The sequence below is a fragment of the Podarcis raffonei genome, chromosome 5 (genome assembly GCF_027172205.1).
Source record: "Podarcis raffonei isolate rPodRaf1 chromosome 5, rPodRaf1.pri, whole genome shotgun sequence".
In the NCBI taxonomy this organism is placed as follows: Eukaryota; Metazoa; Chordata; class Lepidosauria; order Squamata; family Lacertidae; genus Podarcis; species Podarcis raffonei.
In genome coordinates, this window is record NC_070606.1 from 9,495,001 (window position 1) to 9,511,148 (window position 16,148).

The 16,148-nt window shown below is 46.4% G+C and overlaps 1 protein-coding gene across 1 annotated transcript in view; it reads right to left on the reverse strand.

Annotated features, from left to right (window-relative positions):
• Window positions 1-12,285, reverse strand: part of CFAP99 (cilia and flagella associated protein 99) — a 37,996-nt gene extending 25,711 nt beyond the window's left edge. Inside the window, exons 1-5 of the mRNA XM_053387758.1 lie at window positions 12,169-12,285; window positions 10,620-10,750; window positions 8,146-8,290; window positions 6,332-6,426; window positions 5,137-5,249 (exon numbers count right to left, since the gene is read on the reverse strand). Coding sequence (XP_053243733.1) covers window positions 5,137-5,249; window positions 6,332-6,426; window positions 8,146-8,290; window positions 10,620-10,733 — 467 coding nt within the window. The 5' untranslated portion in view covers window positions 10,734-10,750; window positions 12,169-12,285. The remainder of the gene's footprint in view (window positions 1-5,136; window positions 5,250-6,331; window positions 6,427-8,145; window positions 8,291-10,619; window positions 10,751-12,168) is intronic.
• Window positions 12,286-16,148: the final 3,863 nt, after the last annotated feature.

The following is a 16,148-nucleotide window of genomic DNA, read 5'->3' on the forward strand; positions in this document are numbered from 1 at the left end:
TAGGGCTTTAAAGGTCAGCACCAACACTTTGAATTGTGCTCGGAAACGTACTGGGAGCCAATGTAGGTCTTTCAAGACCGGTGTTATATGGTCTCGGCGGCCGCTCCCAGTCACCAGTCTAGCTGCCGCATTCTGGATTAGTTGTAGTTTCCGGGTCACCTTCAAAGGTAGCCCCACGTAGAGCGCATTGCAGTAGTCCAAGCGGGAGGTAACCAGAGCATGTACCACTCTGGCGAGACAGTCTGCAGGCAGATAGGGTCTCAGCCTACGTACCAGATGGAGCTGGTAAACAGCTGCCCTGGATACAGATTTGACCTGTGCCTCCATGGACAGCTGTGAGTCCAAAAATCCTCCAACCGCTTCCAGACACTCACACAGGAGCTTCACTGCCTTCACTGGTTCTGATTTAAAAGAGAGGTAGAGCTGGGTATCATCCGCATACTGATGAACATCCAGCCCAAACCTCCTGATGATCTCTCCCAGTGGCTGCATGTAAATGTTGAAAAGCATGGGGGAGAGGACAGAACCGTGAGGCACCCCACAAGTGAGAGCCCAGGGGTCTGAACACTCATCCCCCCCCCACCACTTTCTGAACACGGCCCAGGAGGAAGGAGCGGAACCGCTGTATGACAGTGCCCCCAGCTCCCAGCCCCTCAAGACGGTCCAGAAGGATGTTATGGTCAATGGTATCAAAGGCCGCTGAGAGATCCAGCAGAACTAGGAAATAGCTCTCACCTTTGTCCCTAGCCTGCCGGAGATCATCAACCAGTGCGACCAAGGCAGTTTCAGTCCCATGATGAGGCCTGAATCCCGACTGGGAGGGATCCAAATGGTCCGCTTCTTCCCGGCGTGCCTGGAGTTGTTCAGCAACCACTCGCTCAATCACCTTGCCCAAGAATGGAAGATTTGAGACTGGGCAATAATTGGCCATCGTGGCCGCATCTAAAGATGGTTTTTTAAGAAGCGGTTTAATAACCGCCGCTTTCAGCGGGTCTGGGAAGGCTCCCTCACGGAGGGAAGCATTCACCACCCCACGAAGCCCATCGCCCAGTCCTTCCCGGCTAGCTTTTATAAGCCAGGATGGGCAAGGATCCAGGAGACAGGTGGTTGGTTTCATGCGTCCAAGCAGCCTGTCCACATCCTCGGAGGTAACAGATTGGAATTGATCCCACACAACTTGACTAGACAGGACTCTAGCACTCTCCTGCCCTGGCCCTGCTCCCATGGTGGAGTCTACTTCTTCCCGAATCTGAGCGATTTTATCTGCAAAAATCCCTTTTACTTTCCCCATAACAACCCCTGGACCTACCATATTTTTCGCCCTATAGGACAAACCGGCCCATAGGACGCACCTAGATTGGGGGGGGGGAGAGGGGAAGAAATTATTCCCCCCCCCACAGGCCGCGGGGCTGAGGCGGGGGAAGCCCGAGCTTCCCCCGACCCCAGCCCCAGAACGGGAGCCAGAGCGATGCCGGAGCCGCGCCAGGCTCCGGAGGGTTGCTCGGAGCTGCGCCGAGCCCGGGAGCGCAGGCAGCTCCGCACAACCTTCAGGAGCCTGGCGTGGCTTCGTGCCGGGCTCCAGAGGGTTGCGTGGAGCTGCGCCGAGCCCCGGAGCGCAGGCAGCTCTGCGCAACCTTCGGGAGCCCGGTGCGGCTTCGTGCCGGGCTCCAAAGGGTTGCATGGAGCTGCGCCGAGCCCCGGAGCGCAGGCAGCTCTGTGCAACCTTCGGGATCCCGGCGCGGCTTCGCGCCAGGCTCCCGAGGGTTGCGCAGAGCTTCTTGAAGCCTGGGGAGCGAGAGGGGTCGGGGCGCACCAACCCCTCTCGCTCTCCAGGCTTCAGCGGAAGCCTGTATTCGCCCCATAGGACGCGCACACATTTCCCCTTCATTTTTGGAGGGGAAAAAGTGCGTCCTATAAGGCGAAAAATACGGTATATGTCTGCCATTTGGGAGGTTTAATCCACTCGGGGGGGGGGCGGGACTCCTGTGCCTTAAAAAAAATCTAATTCTGCCCAAAGGGGAGCAAGTTATAACTACATTCCCTAGAAGAGTGAAGCCAGAGGCACAGAGCTTTATTTTATACAGAGTAGCTTGGAATCTAAATTCCAAATCAAAATGGACAGAGCGAGTCAAAAACATATTGGATTGTTATTATTGTTTAAAACACAGATACAAGATAAATCTGCCTGTAAGTCTAAACAACACTTAGCTAGAGGATCCGATAGTCTGACTTGGTATAAGGCAGCTTCCCCTGTTCCTAAGAACCTTAATAACAAGAGGTTACAGAGAAATGGTCATGCAGCACCAAACTAAAGAGGAAACCACAGTGCCCAACCGCTGACTCAGACACTTCCTGTATGGCAAAGCAGGAGGGCAATGCACTACAGCTACTTAGGCTGCTTTCCTGTGCACACTTACCTGGGAGTAAACTCTATGGAACACAGCTTACTAAATAAATAAATATGCATAGGTTTGCACTGTTCACAACTTCAATGTTCAAAGTTTCTGCTTCTGCTTGTTTTGAGTCACTAATAAAGTCCCACATTTACGTTATGTTCTGAATAACTTTTGTTTTCCTTGCTTATTATTAGTTATTATTGTTATTGTTATGTGTTACGTTTGTTAGTTGCTATACACAAAGGTTTAAAAGCAAGTTAAAGAGATAGAATACAAATCAGATAAAATCCATTAAAAGCCAGAAAATGTAAAAACAAAATACAGTATGAAATCCTAAAAATGCTCAACAACACAGAGGTAGCCAAGGCAGCTTCCATGGCAAAACCAGGGCTGAATTCTGATTGAAATAGAGCTAAAAAAAAAAAAAAGTTACGTCCAAGAAAGCCTGGAGCTAGTTAATGACCACCCGCTCAAAAATCCAGCCCAGGAAATGGACAATATTAATTTAAATTTCTGGATTTATAAGGCATTTCCTTACCACTGCTGCCTTTACTTTATTTACTTAGTTAGAGCATTTGTACCTGCTCTTCAGCCAAAAAGGCTCCCAGGAGGTGCCTGATGGAGCTGGGCCTCCAGCAAAGCGGAATCAATGAACCCTGCTTCCTCGCTCTCTTAGACACAAAAGGACCATTTCCTATAGGCTCCCCGACCCAAACCTCCTTGCTAGCTTTTATCAGCCATAAGGGGCAAGGAGCCACAGTTTCCCATACTGGTCTAAGTTCCTTGAGTCACAACAACTGAAATTTTGGCAGCCAAACAGGACTAGACTGCACTCTGGAGACTTCTTGAGATTCACTTGTGATGTAACCTAATCAAAGTCATGATGGGTCCAAGCAATTTTATCTTCAAAATGTTTTTCAAAGCATGCCACTGCCTGTTCCACCTGCCGTAATGTAAAATGCCTCATTACTACCTAGAAAAACTCCACTGGGTAGCATAGTGAAAATGCGATGGAAACAGGTACGTTCTTCTTCGCTGTCTTCACTAACAATGAGTAGGCTCGTTCGTCTCGAGTTTTCTTCCACTGGCATTCAAGCCACTGCCCAGCTTGTTTCATTGCCGTAAACTTTGGAATAAAACAAGCAGGCAAGTCAGAAAGGGTGCCTAGGGATGAATATGGCAGTGGCCTAGGTCAGCTGTATATTCCACGGGTCATCCTGGGATTTGACAGGACTGCCAGTCACATCAGATGGAAAATCCTACAGAGCTGCCTCCATTAACCTCCGAGGGTAGATAATTCTATCAGGGCCTCCACTTCTGAGGAGGGGGGAAATGACTGAAGCCATAATAATAATAATAATAATAATAATAATAATAATAATAATAATAATTTATTATTTATACTCTGCCCATCTGGCTGGGTTTCCCCAGCCACTCTGGGCAGCTTCCAATAAAGATTAAAAATACATTAAAACATCAGTCATTAAAAACTTCCCTAAATGTCAGCAAGATGTGATCTCACCTGTTGCATTCTCAGATCATCCTCCTTCTACCTGGTTGAGAAAATCAGATCAGGGCTGAGGACCATAGCTGTCAACTTACAGATTTGAAAATAAGGGACCAGCAGCCTTGAAAATAAGGGATCAGCAGCCTAAATAAGGGATTTTCTGGTCACAGGTAGGTTCAGCTTCTGAGCCTCTCCGAGCCAAAGGCAGAAAGCCCAGCCAGCAGCCAAATGAAGCCTCAAGCGGTGGTTCCCACAGCGCAGCAACCCGGCAAAGGGGATGCAGCAAGGAAAACCACAGTCACCTCTCCGCTGGGAAGCGCTGAGCAAAGGCGAGTCCCCAGGCAACGTGGCCGATTTGATCGGCACAAGGCATGCAAGCTCCACCCTCCAGTCATTCTAAGACTCCTTATTGGGTGAGCAACGCAGCCAAGCAACACAGTTGGAGCCTCCCTCCTCCCTGGCTGGCAGGGAGGGAGGGAGGGAGGGAGAGGAGCTGCTTCCTTTGAAACCCAGGAAATTTAAGGGACATCATCAATAAGGGACAGCAGCGGGACACGGCACTGGGATAAGGGAGTTTTCCGCCAAATAAGGGACGGTTGACAACTATGCTGAGGACTGCCACATGATATTGGGACAGACCCATGGTTGTTATGGTGGCCATGAAATTCTGAGACACCTCAGATTTAGTGGACTAGGCATGTATGTTGAAATTCTCCAGAACCAACAGTCTGGGAGTCTTCAAGACCACATCTGAGACCACCTCTGTCAGCTCAGGCAGGAAGACAACTGGGCGCCAGGGCAGGTGGTAAACCGACAGAATCCCTAATCTGTCCTGACTTCCCAGTACAGACACACTAGATCCCAACTTAAGCAGACTGGAAGACTGGAAGAGAGATGGAATTCCTACAGACTACAGCCCCACCCTACCCCTCAAATCTGCCCTGATGATGCATCAAGTACCCAGGTAAGACCAACTCCATCCTGTTTGCTTACCCAAGTCTTGGTAAAACAAACAGTTCAGCCTCCTTGCAAATAAATATATAAATTATAAACTAACCATGGCGAACTGGAATTTCTGGGATGCAAGTGATGCTTAAGATAATCTAATTATCATTAATTTATTAACAGACACAAACTGCAATCCTATGCCGCTTTCTGGGAGTAATCACCATCAGACATAATGAGACTCACTTCTGATTTAACATGAATGGGATTGTACTGATTATTGCTTACCTTAGCAATGGTTCGATCCAGTTTTCTTTTACATAGGCAGAATCATATATCTGGTTCCATTCATCTTTTATCCATGTGTGCAAATTTATAACATCGAAAAAGAATCTAAGGAACTAAAAAGAATTTGCTCTAGTTAAGGAATTAAAATCAGAGAAAACCCAGTAGCCGCCTTAAACATTGGGTCAGATATTGTACTTTGTTTGTCCTAATAACTGCATCCAGTGCTTTTTTCGGGCGGGGCGCAGGTGTACGCATACCCCTAAACATTTTGTGAATCTAAGTTTGGCCTCATTGAGGGGCAGTATTTCAATATGAGTAGGAAAATGAGAGTACCCCTAAACATTTTTTTTAGAAAAAAAGCACTGACTGCAACCAGTCCACATCCGTTCCTATGTCTATTTGAATTCTGTTGAGATTACTGAATATCCTGCAACCACAGGGTTAGATTGAGAGTTATTGGGGGTGGGGGGGTTATTGGGTTGTTGTTTTTATTTTGATTGTGTACTTTGTGGTTTTCTATTCTGATTTTATCCTGTGAACCACCGTGAGACCTGAGGGTATTGGGCAATATATTAAATAAATAAATAAATATCTAGAAGAAGTTGAGAGGCAATTTTAGCTGATTTCTACTTCTTCCTGCAGTCCCCTGTGTAATAGAAATCTGTTTCACTAGGCTGGGAGAAAGTACAGAGCAATATGGGAGGAGGCAGGGGAAGGCTGCAGGGGGAACTGAAAATAACAGTCTTCACTGGATCTCAGTGCCTTCTGTGAATGGAAGAAGCCCTTCCTTTTGTGGACAAACAACTTTGGATCCGACCCATCTGGTACAAAATCATAGAATTGGAAAGGGATCCCAAGTGTCATCTAGTGATTCTAGTCCAACCCTCTGCAATGCAGCAATCTGAACAGTCTCCCATCCAATTTAAAACCATAAAGGACCCTGCTTAGCTTTGCAAATGTGACAGCAGTTTTATTGCTGCACCACTAGGAGGGGTAGCTTGCCATTTGCTGAGGCAAGTAATTATATGGTGGACAACCTTTGTCTGGTTGATTGACAATGAAACTTTTTCATTATTGATATCCAGATATGTAATTTAATACATTATTGGGGGGAACCAGTTAACCCATAATGGATAACAAAAATGTTGGATTTTAAAAAAAAAATTAATTGCTTAACTGCATCAGTTTTATTTACCTTACATATTTTAACAGGATCTGCTGCCTTAACCATTCTTGAGAACTGCTGAAGTCCAAGTTCATCCAATTGAAAAGTGGCCAAATAACAAACAACTATCAGAAACAAAATAGATTTGCATTATATGGATGAATATGGATAATGATACAAAATTGATAACGTTACTGGAATAGTGCAAAGTTAGTATATAGAAGGGTTCTCAAATTTTTGATCCCCAGGAGTCACATGAAAATTACTGAGGCCCACCAGTTACAAAATGATGGTGCAGAAGCAAAGCATGTCACATCACATAATTGTAGCAGGTGGAATTAGAGTTTGGCATAGTCAGCTGCCAATGACAGACATTATTTTCTATTGATATCTTAGGTAAAGGGACCCCTGACCATTAGGTCCAGTCGCAGACAACTCTGGGGTTGCGGCGCTCATCTCGCTTTATTGGCCGAGGGAGCCGGCGTACAGCTTCCAGGTCATGTGGCCAGCATGACTAAGCCGCTTCTGGCGAACCAGAGCAGCGCATGGAAACGCCGTTTATCTTCCCGCCGCAGCGGTACCTATTTATCTACTTGCACTTTGAAGTGCTTTCGAACTGCTAGGTTGGCAGGAGAAATTCCCAACTTCTCTGCCACAGTGATTTTCTTGTGGCAAGGAGTTCTCTGGTTCAGCTTTTCTCAAGCTCATTACAGTGTGTCTAGCGGTTTCATGACTCAGCCTCACCATTTTAGGCAGAATATGCTCATCCAGAGGCTCTGAGTCAGTGGTGGCGAACCTATGGCTCGCATATACACACACACACACACACACACACACTCACATATATATAGTCTGTTGACAACCCGATGTAAATTTCCTATGTCATTATATTGTACAGTGGTGCCTCGCAAGACGAACGCCTCGCAAAACGAAAAACTCGCAAGACGAAAGAGTTTTCCGTTTTTGAGTCGTTCCGCAAGACGAATTTCCCTATGGGCTTGCTTCACAAGAAGAAAGCCCATAGGGAAATCTCCGGGGACCTCTTTTAAATGCTGGCGGTGGGGAGCAAAGCCTTTCGCCCCCCTCCGGCCTTCAGAAGAGGTCCAGGAAGGCCGGCGGGGGGCGAAAGTCTTTGCTCCCCACCGCCAGCATTTTAAAAGCAGTCCGGGATAGCAGGGAAACGCGCTGCGCTTTCCCGCTATCCCGGACCGCTTTTAAAATGCTGGCCGTCGGGAGCAAAGACTTTCGCCCACTGCCGGCCTTCAGAAGAGGTCCTGGACCTCTTCTGAAGGCCGGCTGGGGGCAAAAGTCTTTGCTCCCCCCTGCCTGCCTTCCCGGGATAGCGGAGAAGCGCAGCGCGTTTCTCCGCTATCCCGGACGGCTTTTGAAGGCAGGCGGGGGGGGAGCAAAGACTTTCGCCCACCGCCTGCCTTCAGAAGACCTCCGCTGTCCCGGGGGCTTTTAAAATGCTGGGGGTCGGCAGCAAAGCCCTCCTGTCCCCGGAGCTTGCGGGGCGGGAGGTGGGGAGAAGGGCTTTTCTTCCCACCGCCAGACTTCAGAACAGCCTTCTGAAGGCTGGCAGTGGGAAGAAAAGCCCTTGTCCCCCCCCCCCCAGCCTTCAGAAGAGGTCGGGGGACAGACTGTCCCCGGACCTGGTCTGAAGGCGGTTTCCATAGGAACGCATTGATTTTCAATGCATTCCTATGGGAAACCGTGCTTCGCAAGACGAAAAACTCGCAAGAAGAAAAAACTTGCGGAACGAATTAATTTCGTCTTGCGAGGCACCACTGTAATTATGTAATACCCAACATTAAATCATTATATTCTGATTAGATAATACCTACCAACGTAAAGATTATGCTCAGACAACAGGCAATGTTTTCCATCTCTGGTATAAAATGCATTGACCACCACATCCAACAGAGGTTTATATTCTATACAGCCAGATAAAGTTGCCATCAAAAAGGTTTCATCTGTTACACTGAAAGCCTGTAGAGATTAAATTGATTACAATTTGGAGAGCAAAGTCCAACGCATGGAACAAAACACCACAATTCTCTGCCCAATGTTAACATGGATTGGCCATTAAGAAAGGAACTATACAAAGATTGCCACTGGCTTGCGTCACTACTCCATAGAGCTAACAATCCAAGGTCTCTAACAAGATGAAGCCCACAAATAATTTGCTGGAAAAGGAAGCTCCTTGTTATGCACTGTGCTCATGAGTTTTTCCAGCATAGCTACTCTGAGTGAGGTCAGCCATATGGTTCAAGATTACTTTGAAAGAGAGGTTGAGCCAGTTCTTGCAGTGGACAAACATCATGTTATGTGTAGAGGAGTGTTTCCTGTATTCCACCTTGTGCTCTATGTTGTAGCTCTTTCTAAACCATTTTCTGTAACAGTGGAACTTCTGGTGGACCAATTCCTTTTGTCCCATAACAAAATTTACAGTGAAGTTTGTCATGATGGGCTGCTCTCTGAAGTCTGTTGCTGTGTAATTTATTTCATGCTTGTCAAAGTGAGATCTCTGCAAAGTGTTGTTGCCCCTCATCTCATAGTGCTAAAGCATGGGTAGGCAAGCTAAGGCCTGGGGGGCTGGATCCAGCCCAATCGCCTTCTTAATCCAGCCTGCGGATGGTCCAGGAATCAGCTTGTTTTTACATGAGTAGAATGTTTTCTTTTATTTAAAATGCATCTCTGGGTTATTTGTGGGGCCTGCCTGGTTTTTTTACATGAGTAGAATGTGTGTTTTTCTTTAAAATGCATCTCTGGGTTATTTGTGGGGTGTAGGAATTTGTTCATTTTTTTCTCAAAATAGGTCTGAGGAACAGTGGACCAGCCCACTGCTGAAAAAGTTTGCTGACCCCTGTGCTAAGGCAAGAAACCACAGCTGGTGCGTTTTACTGTTACACATGCACAACAACACATACATGTTCCCAAATGATACATATATTTTGATAATTAATCAAGAACTACAGCTCCTCACAGCAAAATCTGAGCTTCCTAATAGGAATTATCAAGACAACAAGTCAGGGTTTAGAGAAGGGCAGTGGATCTCAGGCCTGTGGACCAGGTCAAGCTTTCTATTGCCCCCTGACCTGTTGCAGCAACATCTGCAGTGGTGGAAAATAACAATGCAAACATTCTGTGCTTGTGGCACAGAAGCCTCTGACAATGGATGGGTGAGCTAATGTGTTGCCACTGAACTCTCAAATGTTCCAGCTGCTAAAGGAACAAAGGTTTGTTTGACAACCAGCTTTGCAGTCCAGTCCCTTTCTGTGGAGGGAAGGTTGTCAGTCAGTCTGGGACTAAGATCTCACATGTTCTAGGGAGGAAGCACTTCTGAAGCATATTAAGGACCTCGAAGAGGAGGAAAGGAGGCTAATGGGCAGAAAAGGGGGAACAGGGAAGAATAGGAGTAGGAGATTTATGGGGAAAGAGCAAATGAAAAAATGGAATAGGGATAAGAAACAGGAGCATTATTCCTTTCACCCACTTGATGACAGTTGTGCAGAGAGATGATGTAGGGAGAGGGGACAAAACAGGATTGATTAATGCTCTGTCAAGGTGAATGGATGAGATTTCTGTGTAAACGTATTAGGAATAGGAAAGGAATTTGGCAAATTCAGCTTCCAAAGCAGACTCACTTGATCCACACTTCCAAGTTTAATGAGCAGATTTGACGTAGGTCCACTTTGGAATCCACACTTCTCCTGGATTCCATGGCAAGATCAACAAAGGGCTGAGGACTCTACTTTTAAGAATCTCCTCCCCCACTGCTCCTGCCTCCCCACTTATCTTTCCATCATATAAAGTAGCAGAGACAAAGATAGGAATGGTTGGCATACATCCCAAACCAAGTGGAGCTTCTAAGATAATTTCCACAGTCCAGCAACTGACACCTGGGCATTCATTAATGCATCACACTCAGGCCTGTTTATGTCAATATTCTTGTGCTATTCCTAAAATTAATTTCCTTCTTCTAAAGTAGAGGCATACGATCTTCTTACTAGTTTATATGGAAATCTAACCTATAACTAATGCATTTATCTAGAGGCTTAAAAATAATAAACTTTAAGTGTTTGCACTTAATATTTCAGAGGACTAGTCTAACAATATGCCAAGCCAGATATTTCAGATTATTCCCCACCATCACCATGGGATTTTGATCTAGTTTGCTTGCTCCTACTTCTCCCCCATCCACTTAAAGCATTTTGATATCTGGTGACATTAAGATTAATCTTGCTTAGTTCTAAGAAAGGAAGACAGCCAACTTAAAATGTGAAAACTGTGTGGGATGAAGTAGGATTCTGCATACCTGGAATGCTTTAGCAGCTGTTTCATCCAAGAAATGCCCAACACTTTCATTTTCAGGATTGAAACGATTAAGCTGTTGGACTACAATTTCAATGTGCTTCAGCTGGCTGGCCATCTTCACATGCAAGATTCCTGTAAATCATTAAATGTATATATTGTCATCAGTTGCAGTTTAATCTAAGTATAAATACTGTTTTTCATGATACACTAGTGCTGCTACTCTCCCAAGTATATGCTGAGATTTATGCTGAGGGGTAGTATTTGAAAAGATAAGGGGGAAAACTTTCAGAGTTGAATTCTAAATGCCAGGTTTCTTTACACTTACTATTAAAACACATTTTGTGACATTTCAATTTCTTTCTTTTCAAAAATTTGCATTTAATTCTTTAATGCCACTTCGCTTATTTTGAAGTACGTACTCTTGAGTTCACAACACAATTGTTAAAAAAATAAAAATTTAAAAGCCCTAAACTATGGACTCTCTGTTGCATCTAGCCCCTGCTCCCAGATTCCAGGGGAGGAGGTATAATAGTTTCCTTGCCTGGGTGTGCACTGCAAGTCTGGATGCTACTGAAAAGATTTACTGGGGCGTGGGAGCTCAGAATACGCCAGAAGTTCCTACTTAATATTTACACACTAAATATTAAGTTGAGACTCCACATTCATGATGCCAGGAATAAGACTGTGGGGTCATACTAGATAGCTCAATGAAGATGTTGACCCAGTGTGAGGTGGCCATAAAAAAAAAAACAAGGCAAATTCCACACTACAAAGAAATTGGGGGGAAGGGGACAGTCAATATCATAATGCCAATTATCCAAATCTGCAGGGTGACCTATTTGAAGTACTGCGTACAGTTCTGGTCGCCTCACCTCAAGGAGGAGCTGGAAAAGCTTCAGAAAAAAGGCCACCAAAATGATCAAGGGGTTGGAGCGACTCCCTTGTAAAGAACAGTTGCAGACGTGCTTCCCAACAGGGGGGCAATTTAATTTTTAAGGGGGGCAATTTGATTTTCAAGGAGGGGCAATTCGAGCTTGTTTAGCCCAAGTTTATGGCCTTTTAGGCTTCCTCCACGTGAATAGTTCACTTTTTGAATAATAAGAATTATATGTCGGGGGGGGGGGAGTCATCAGGATTTTAGAAATGCTTAGGTGAGGCATGGCCAAAAAAAAAAGGTTTGGAACCACTTGGTTTAGACTAGGAAAAGCGATGAAGAGGCAACATGAGAGAAGTCCTCGGAGCCCACACCTAGGGGTCGAGGTCCCTTTGCCCTCCCCCCCAATAAAATATTTGGGGAAGCTGTTCCCCCCCCCCAAAAAAAAAAGTTGATGGCCATTGAAATGGTGTTTGTGTGCTGCATCGTGTGATTCATTATGCGGGACAGGGCTTAGCTGACAACCCCCCCCCCCCCATATATATTTAAAATTCAAATTGGCGCCCTGATAGAAGTTCATGGAGAAATACTTCTGGCTGCTTCCCCACGACGGGCTCCTGCGAGGCTGGGCTGGCTGGGGCAATGGCCTGATCCAGCAGGTGAGCCTGGCACTGACCTGAACGACGACCCGAGAGATGGAGAGAGACGCCGCTTCTCTCACCTTCGGCTGAGAGAGACGCTTTCCCCGTCGCGAGCGAGAGAAAATGGCCGCCCTCGCGGACGCCGCCTCGGTTGCCTGGCAACCAATGGAAGCGGCCGGCGGCGGCCTGCGAAGCCCGACGCCGCCCGGCCGCGGGATTTAGAAAACTGGTTTCTTCCCGCTTCCGAACCGGCGCGCTCTTGCCATGCTCCTGCGCCCTCTTGCTCCGGGAGCTGCCGCGGAATAGAGGGTCCGGGTCCCTCCCTGTTCACCCACCGGCTCTGCTCTTCCCGCTTCGGGTGTATAATATAACGTGAGGATGGGGTGTGCGAGCGTGAGGGAAGAAGATCCGAGTTCGAGGGAGACGCCACGTGCATTTCTTCCCGAAGGGAAACCGGGTCAGAGGCAGGAGTGAGAAAAGGCGGGAGTTCAGTTCTGAACATGGAAACCAATTCCCACGGTTCAGAATGTGCTCAGGTCTTTCTGCACTTCACTCGGCCTGGCAGAGCTTGAGGTTGTGGGGCTGCGGTTGTGGTTTAAAGTGGATCACGCAAGTCTGAAGCCTGCCCAACCTTGATTCATCTCTGCCATTTTCCCCAAGTGCATTGACACTTAATTCTGCCGCAGGTGTAGATCCAGCCTCTCCACCCCTGTAGCCAAAATTCTGCTACAATAGACCTGGCCTCCTTAAGCGATTTCATTTTTTTTTAAAATAATTTTTTATTAAGTTTCTTACAAATATACCACACACTACAACAAAAAATAAAAAGACAAAATCACAAATATAAACAAAAAAGAATATAAGAAAATAAAAATACATATTGACAAACACCCAGACCATACAAATTAATTAGCTGCTCAAACATCTAACGTCATTAACATAGTTTGGACTTCCTCTGAGCCCTCCTATCTGAATTTCCTTGTATCTAAATGTAGCGGTTTTCTAATATCATTATTAAAAATCATTATTCCAATTAAGTTCTAATTTATTAACTTTTCTTGAAGTTCTGAATCTGTTATTTTACAACTCTTACTTTCATCCTAGGCCTATTTAGTAGTTTCAAGTAGTTTCTAATTTTTAACGTTACAATATTTGTTCGAATAGTCTTTAAATTTCTTCCACTCTTCTTGATGTTCTTCTTTCTGGTCGCGGATTCTTCCAGTAAGGTCAGCCAGCTCCATATATTCCATCATTTTCATCTCCTTAAGCTATTTCAGGCCTTTGCCTGAATTTTCAGCTTTTTGTTCTCTAAATAAATAATTATCTCTCTAGCTCTTTTATTTATGGAAATGTAAAAGCATGCAGGCAACATTTATAGTAGCAGGAGACTCTTTCAGGTGATCCGCAATTTAACGGAACCACCTTTACCACCGGGGCCTTGTAAAGACCCCAAGATCTCCTGCAACGATTTTGCAAAGTTTTTTGCAGATAAAATCGCTCATATTCTGAAGGAGCTAGACACCACCGTGGGAGCAGGGCTGGGGCGGGAGAGTGCTAGAGCCCTGTCTGGTCAAGTTGCATGAAATCAATTTCAATCCGTTACCCCGAGGATGTGGACAGGCTGCTTGGACGCGTGAAACCAACCACCTGTCTCCTTGATCCTTGCCCCTCCTGGCTAATAAAAGCAAGCCAGGAAGGGCTGGGCGATGGGCTCTGCGGGGTGGTGAATGCTTCCCTCTGTGAGGGAACATTCCCAGATCCGCTGAAAGAGGCGGTCATTAAACCGCTTCTTAAAAAACCATCTTAGGCCCAGTCTCAAATCTTCCATTCTTGGGCAAGGTGATTGAGCGTGTGGTTGCTGAACAACTCCAGGCACACCTGGAGGATGCAGACCATTTGGATCCCTTCCAATCAGGGTTCAGGCCTCATCATGGGACTGAAACTGCCTTGGTCGCACTGGTTGATGATCTCCGGCGAGCTAGGGACAAAGGTGAGAGTTGTTTCCTAGTTCTGCTGGATCTCTCAGCGGCCTTTGATACAATCGACCATAACATCCTTCTGGACCGTCTTGAGGGGCTGGGAGCTGGGGGCACTGTCATACAGTGGTTTCGCTCCTTCCTCCTGGGCCGTGTTCAGAAAGTGGTGGTGGGGGATGAGTGTTCAGACCCTTGGGCTCTCACTTGTGGAGTGCCTCAGGGTTCTGTCCTCTCCCCCATGCTTTTTAACATCTATATGAAGCCGCTGGGAGAGATCATCAGGGGGTTTGGACTGGGTGTCCATCAATATGCAGATGATACCCAGCTCTACCTCTCTCTCAAATCAGAACCAGTGAAGGCAGTGAAGGTCCTGTGTGAGTGCCTGGAGGCGGTTGGAGGATGGATGGCGGCTAATGGATTGAAGTTGAATCCTGACAAGACAGAAGTACTGTTTTTGGGGGACAGGGGGCGGGCTGGTGTGGAGAACTCCCTGGTCCTGAATAGGGTAACTGTGCCCCTGAAGGACCAGGTGCGTAGCCTGGGAGTCATTTTGGACTCACAGCTGTCCATGGAGGCGCAGGTCAATTCTGTATCCAGGGCAGCTGTCTACCAACTCCACCTGGTACGCAGGCTGAGACCCTACCTGCCCGCGGACTGTCTCGCCAGAGTGGTGCATGCTCTAGTTATCTCCCGCTTGGACTACTGCAATGCGCTCTACGTGGGGCTACCTTTGAAGGTGACTCGGAAACTACAGCTAATCCAGAATGCGGCAGCTAGACTGGTGACTGGGGGCGGCCGCCGAGACCACATAACACCGGTCTTGAAAGACCTACATTGGCTCCCAGTACGTTTCCGAGCACAATTCAAAGTGCTGGTGTTGACCTTTAAAGCCCTAAACGGCCTCGGCCCAGTATACCTGAAGGAGCGTCTCTACCCCCATCGTTCTGCCCGGACCCTGAGGTCTAGCGCCGAGGGCCTTCTGGCGGTTCCCTCATTGCGAGAAGCAAAGCTACAGGGAACCAGGCAGAGGGCCTTTTCGGTAGTGGCGCCCGCCCTGTGGAACGCCCTCCCATCAGATGTCAAAACGATAAACAACTACCTGACATTCAGAAGACATCTTAAGGCAGCCCTGTTCAGGGAAGTTTTTAATGTATGATATTTTAGTGTTTTTTGGTTTCTATGGAAGCCGCCCAGAGTGGCTGGGGAAACCCAGCCAGATGGGCGGGGTACAAATAATAAATTATTAATATTATTATTATTATATCCAGCTGGTCTCTACAAATAAACTTTTCTGATGCCTTGAAATGTCCTGTTGAGTGAATGTCAAAAGCACTGGAATAACTTAAGAGCGATGCAATAGAAGCTTCTAAATTACATTTGATGGTTCAAAATATTCAATACCAATTAGATACCTTATTTATTAAACAAATCGGGATATTTGCGTTTATTTGATGCATTGCCCTGTACCTTCTGCACTAAATCACCAAAATTGCTGGTTCCTGGCTTGTGTTGCTGCAAATATAGATATAGAAAGGAGAATTCCTGGATTCCAAGATCCCAGTACTCTTTGGTGACACAACCCCAGCAGAGTTTCAAAGTCACAAAATACGCAGCAAATTAAAATGTAGAAATATAGGTTGTTAAGACGTTGAAAATATGCCCTTCCAAGCCAGTCCAAAAATGTCCCTCTTCCTCCGGCATAGGGAAAAGATGTTTGGTTGGCTGAAAATTGGCTTGCTTACAAACTTTCAAAAGTCAGGTTCATGTGCTTTGCTGTGCATGAGCCAGAAAGGCTGCAGAGACAGTAAAAAAAATCAGTTTAGTTCCAAAGTAGTGTGAATCCCTAGATTATTGGTATGTTGTTGTTGTTGTTGTTTAGTCGTGTCCGACTCTTTGTCACCCCATGGACCAGAGCACGCCAGGCACTCCTGTCTTCCACTGCCTCCCGCAGTTTGGTCAAACTCATGCTGGTAGCTTCAAGAACACTGTCCAACCATCTCGTCCTCTGTCGCCCCCTTCTCCTTATGCCCTCCATCTTT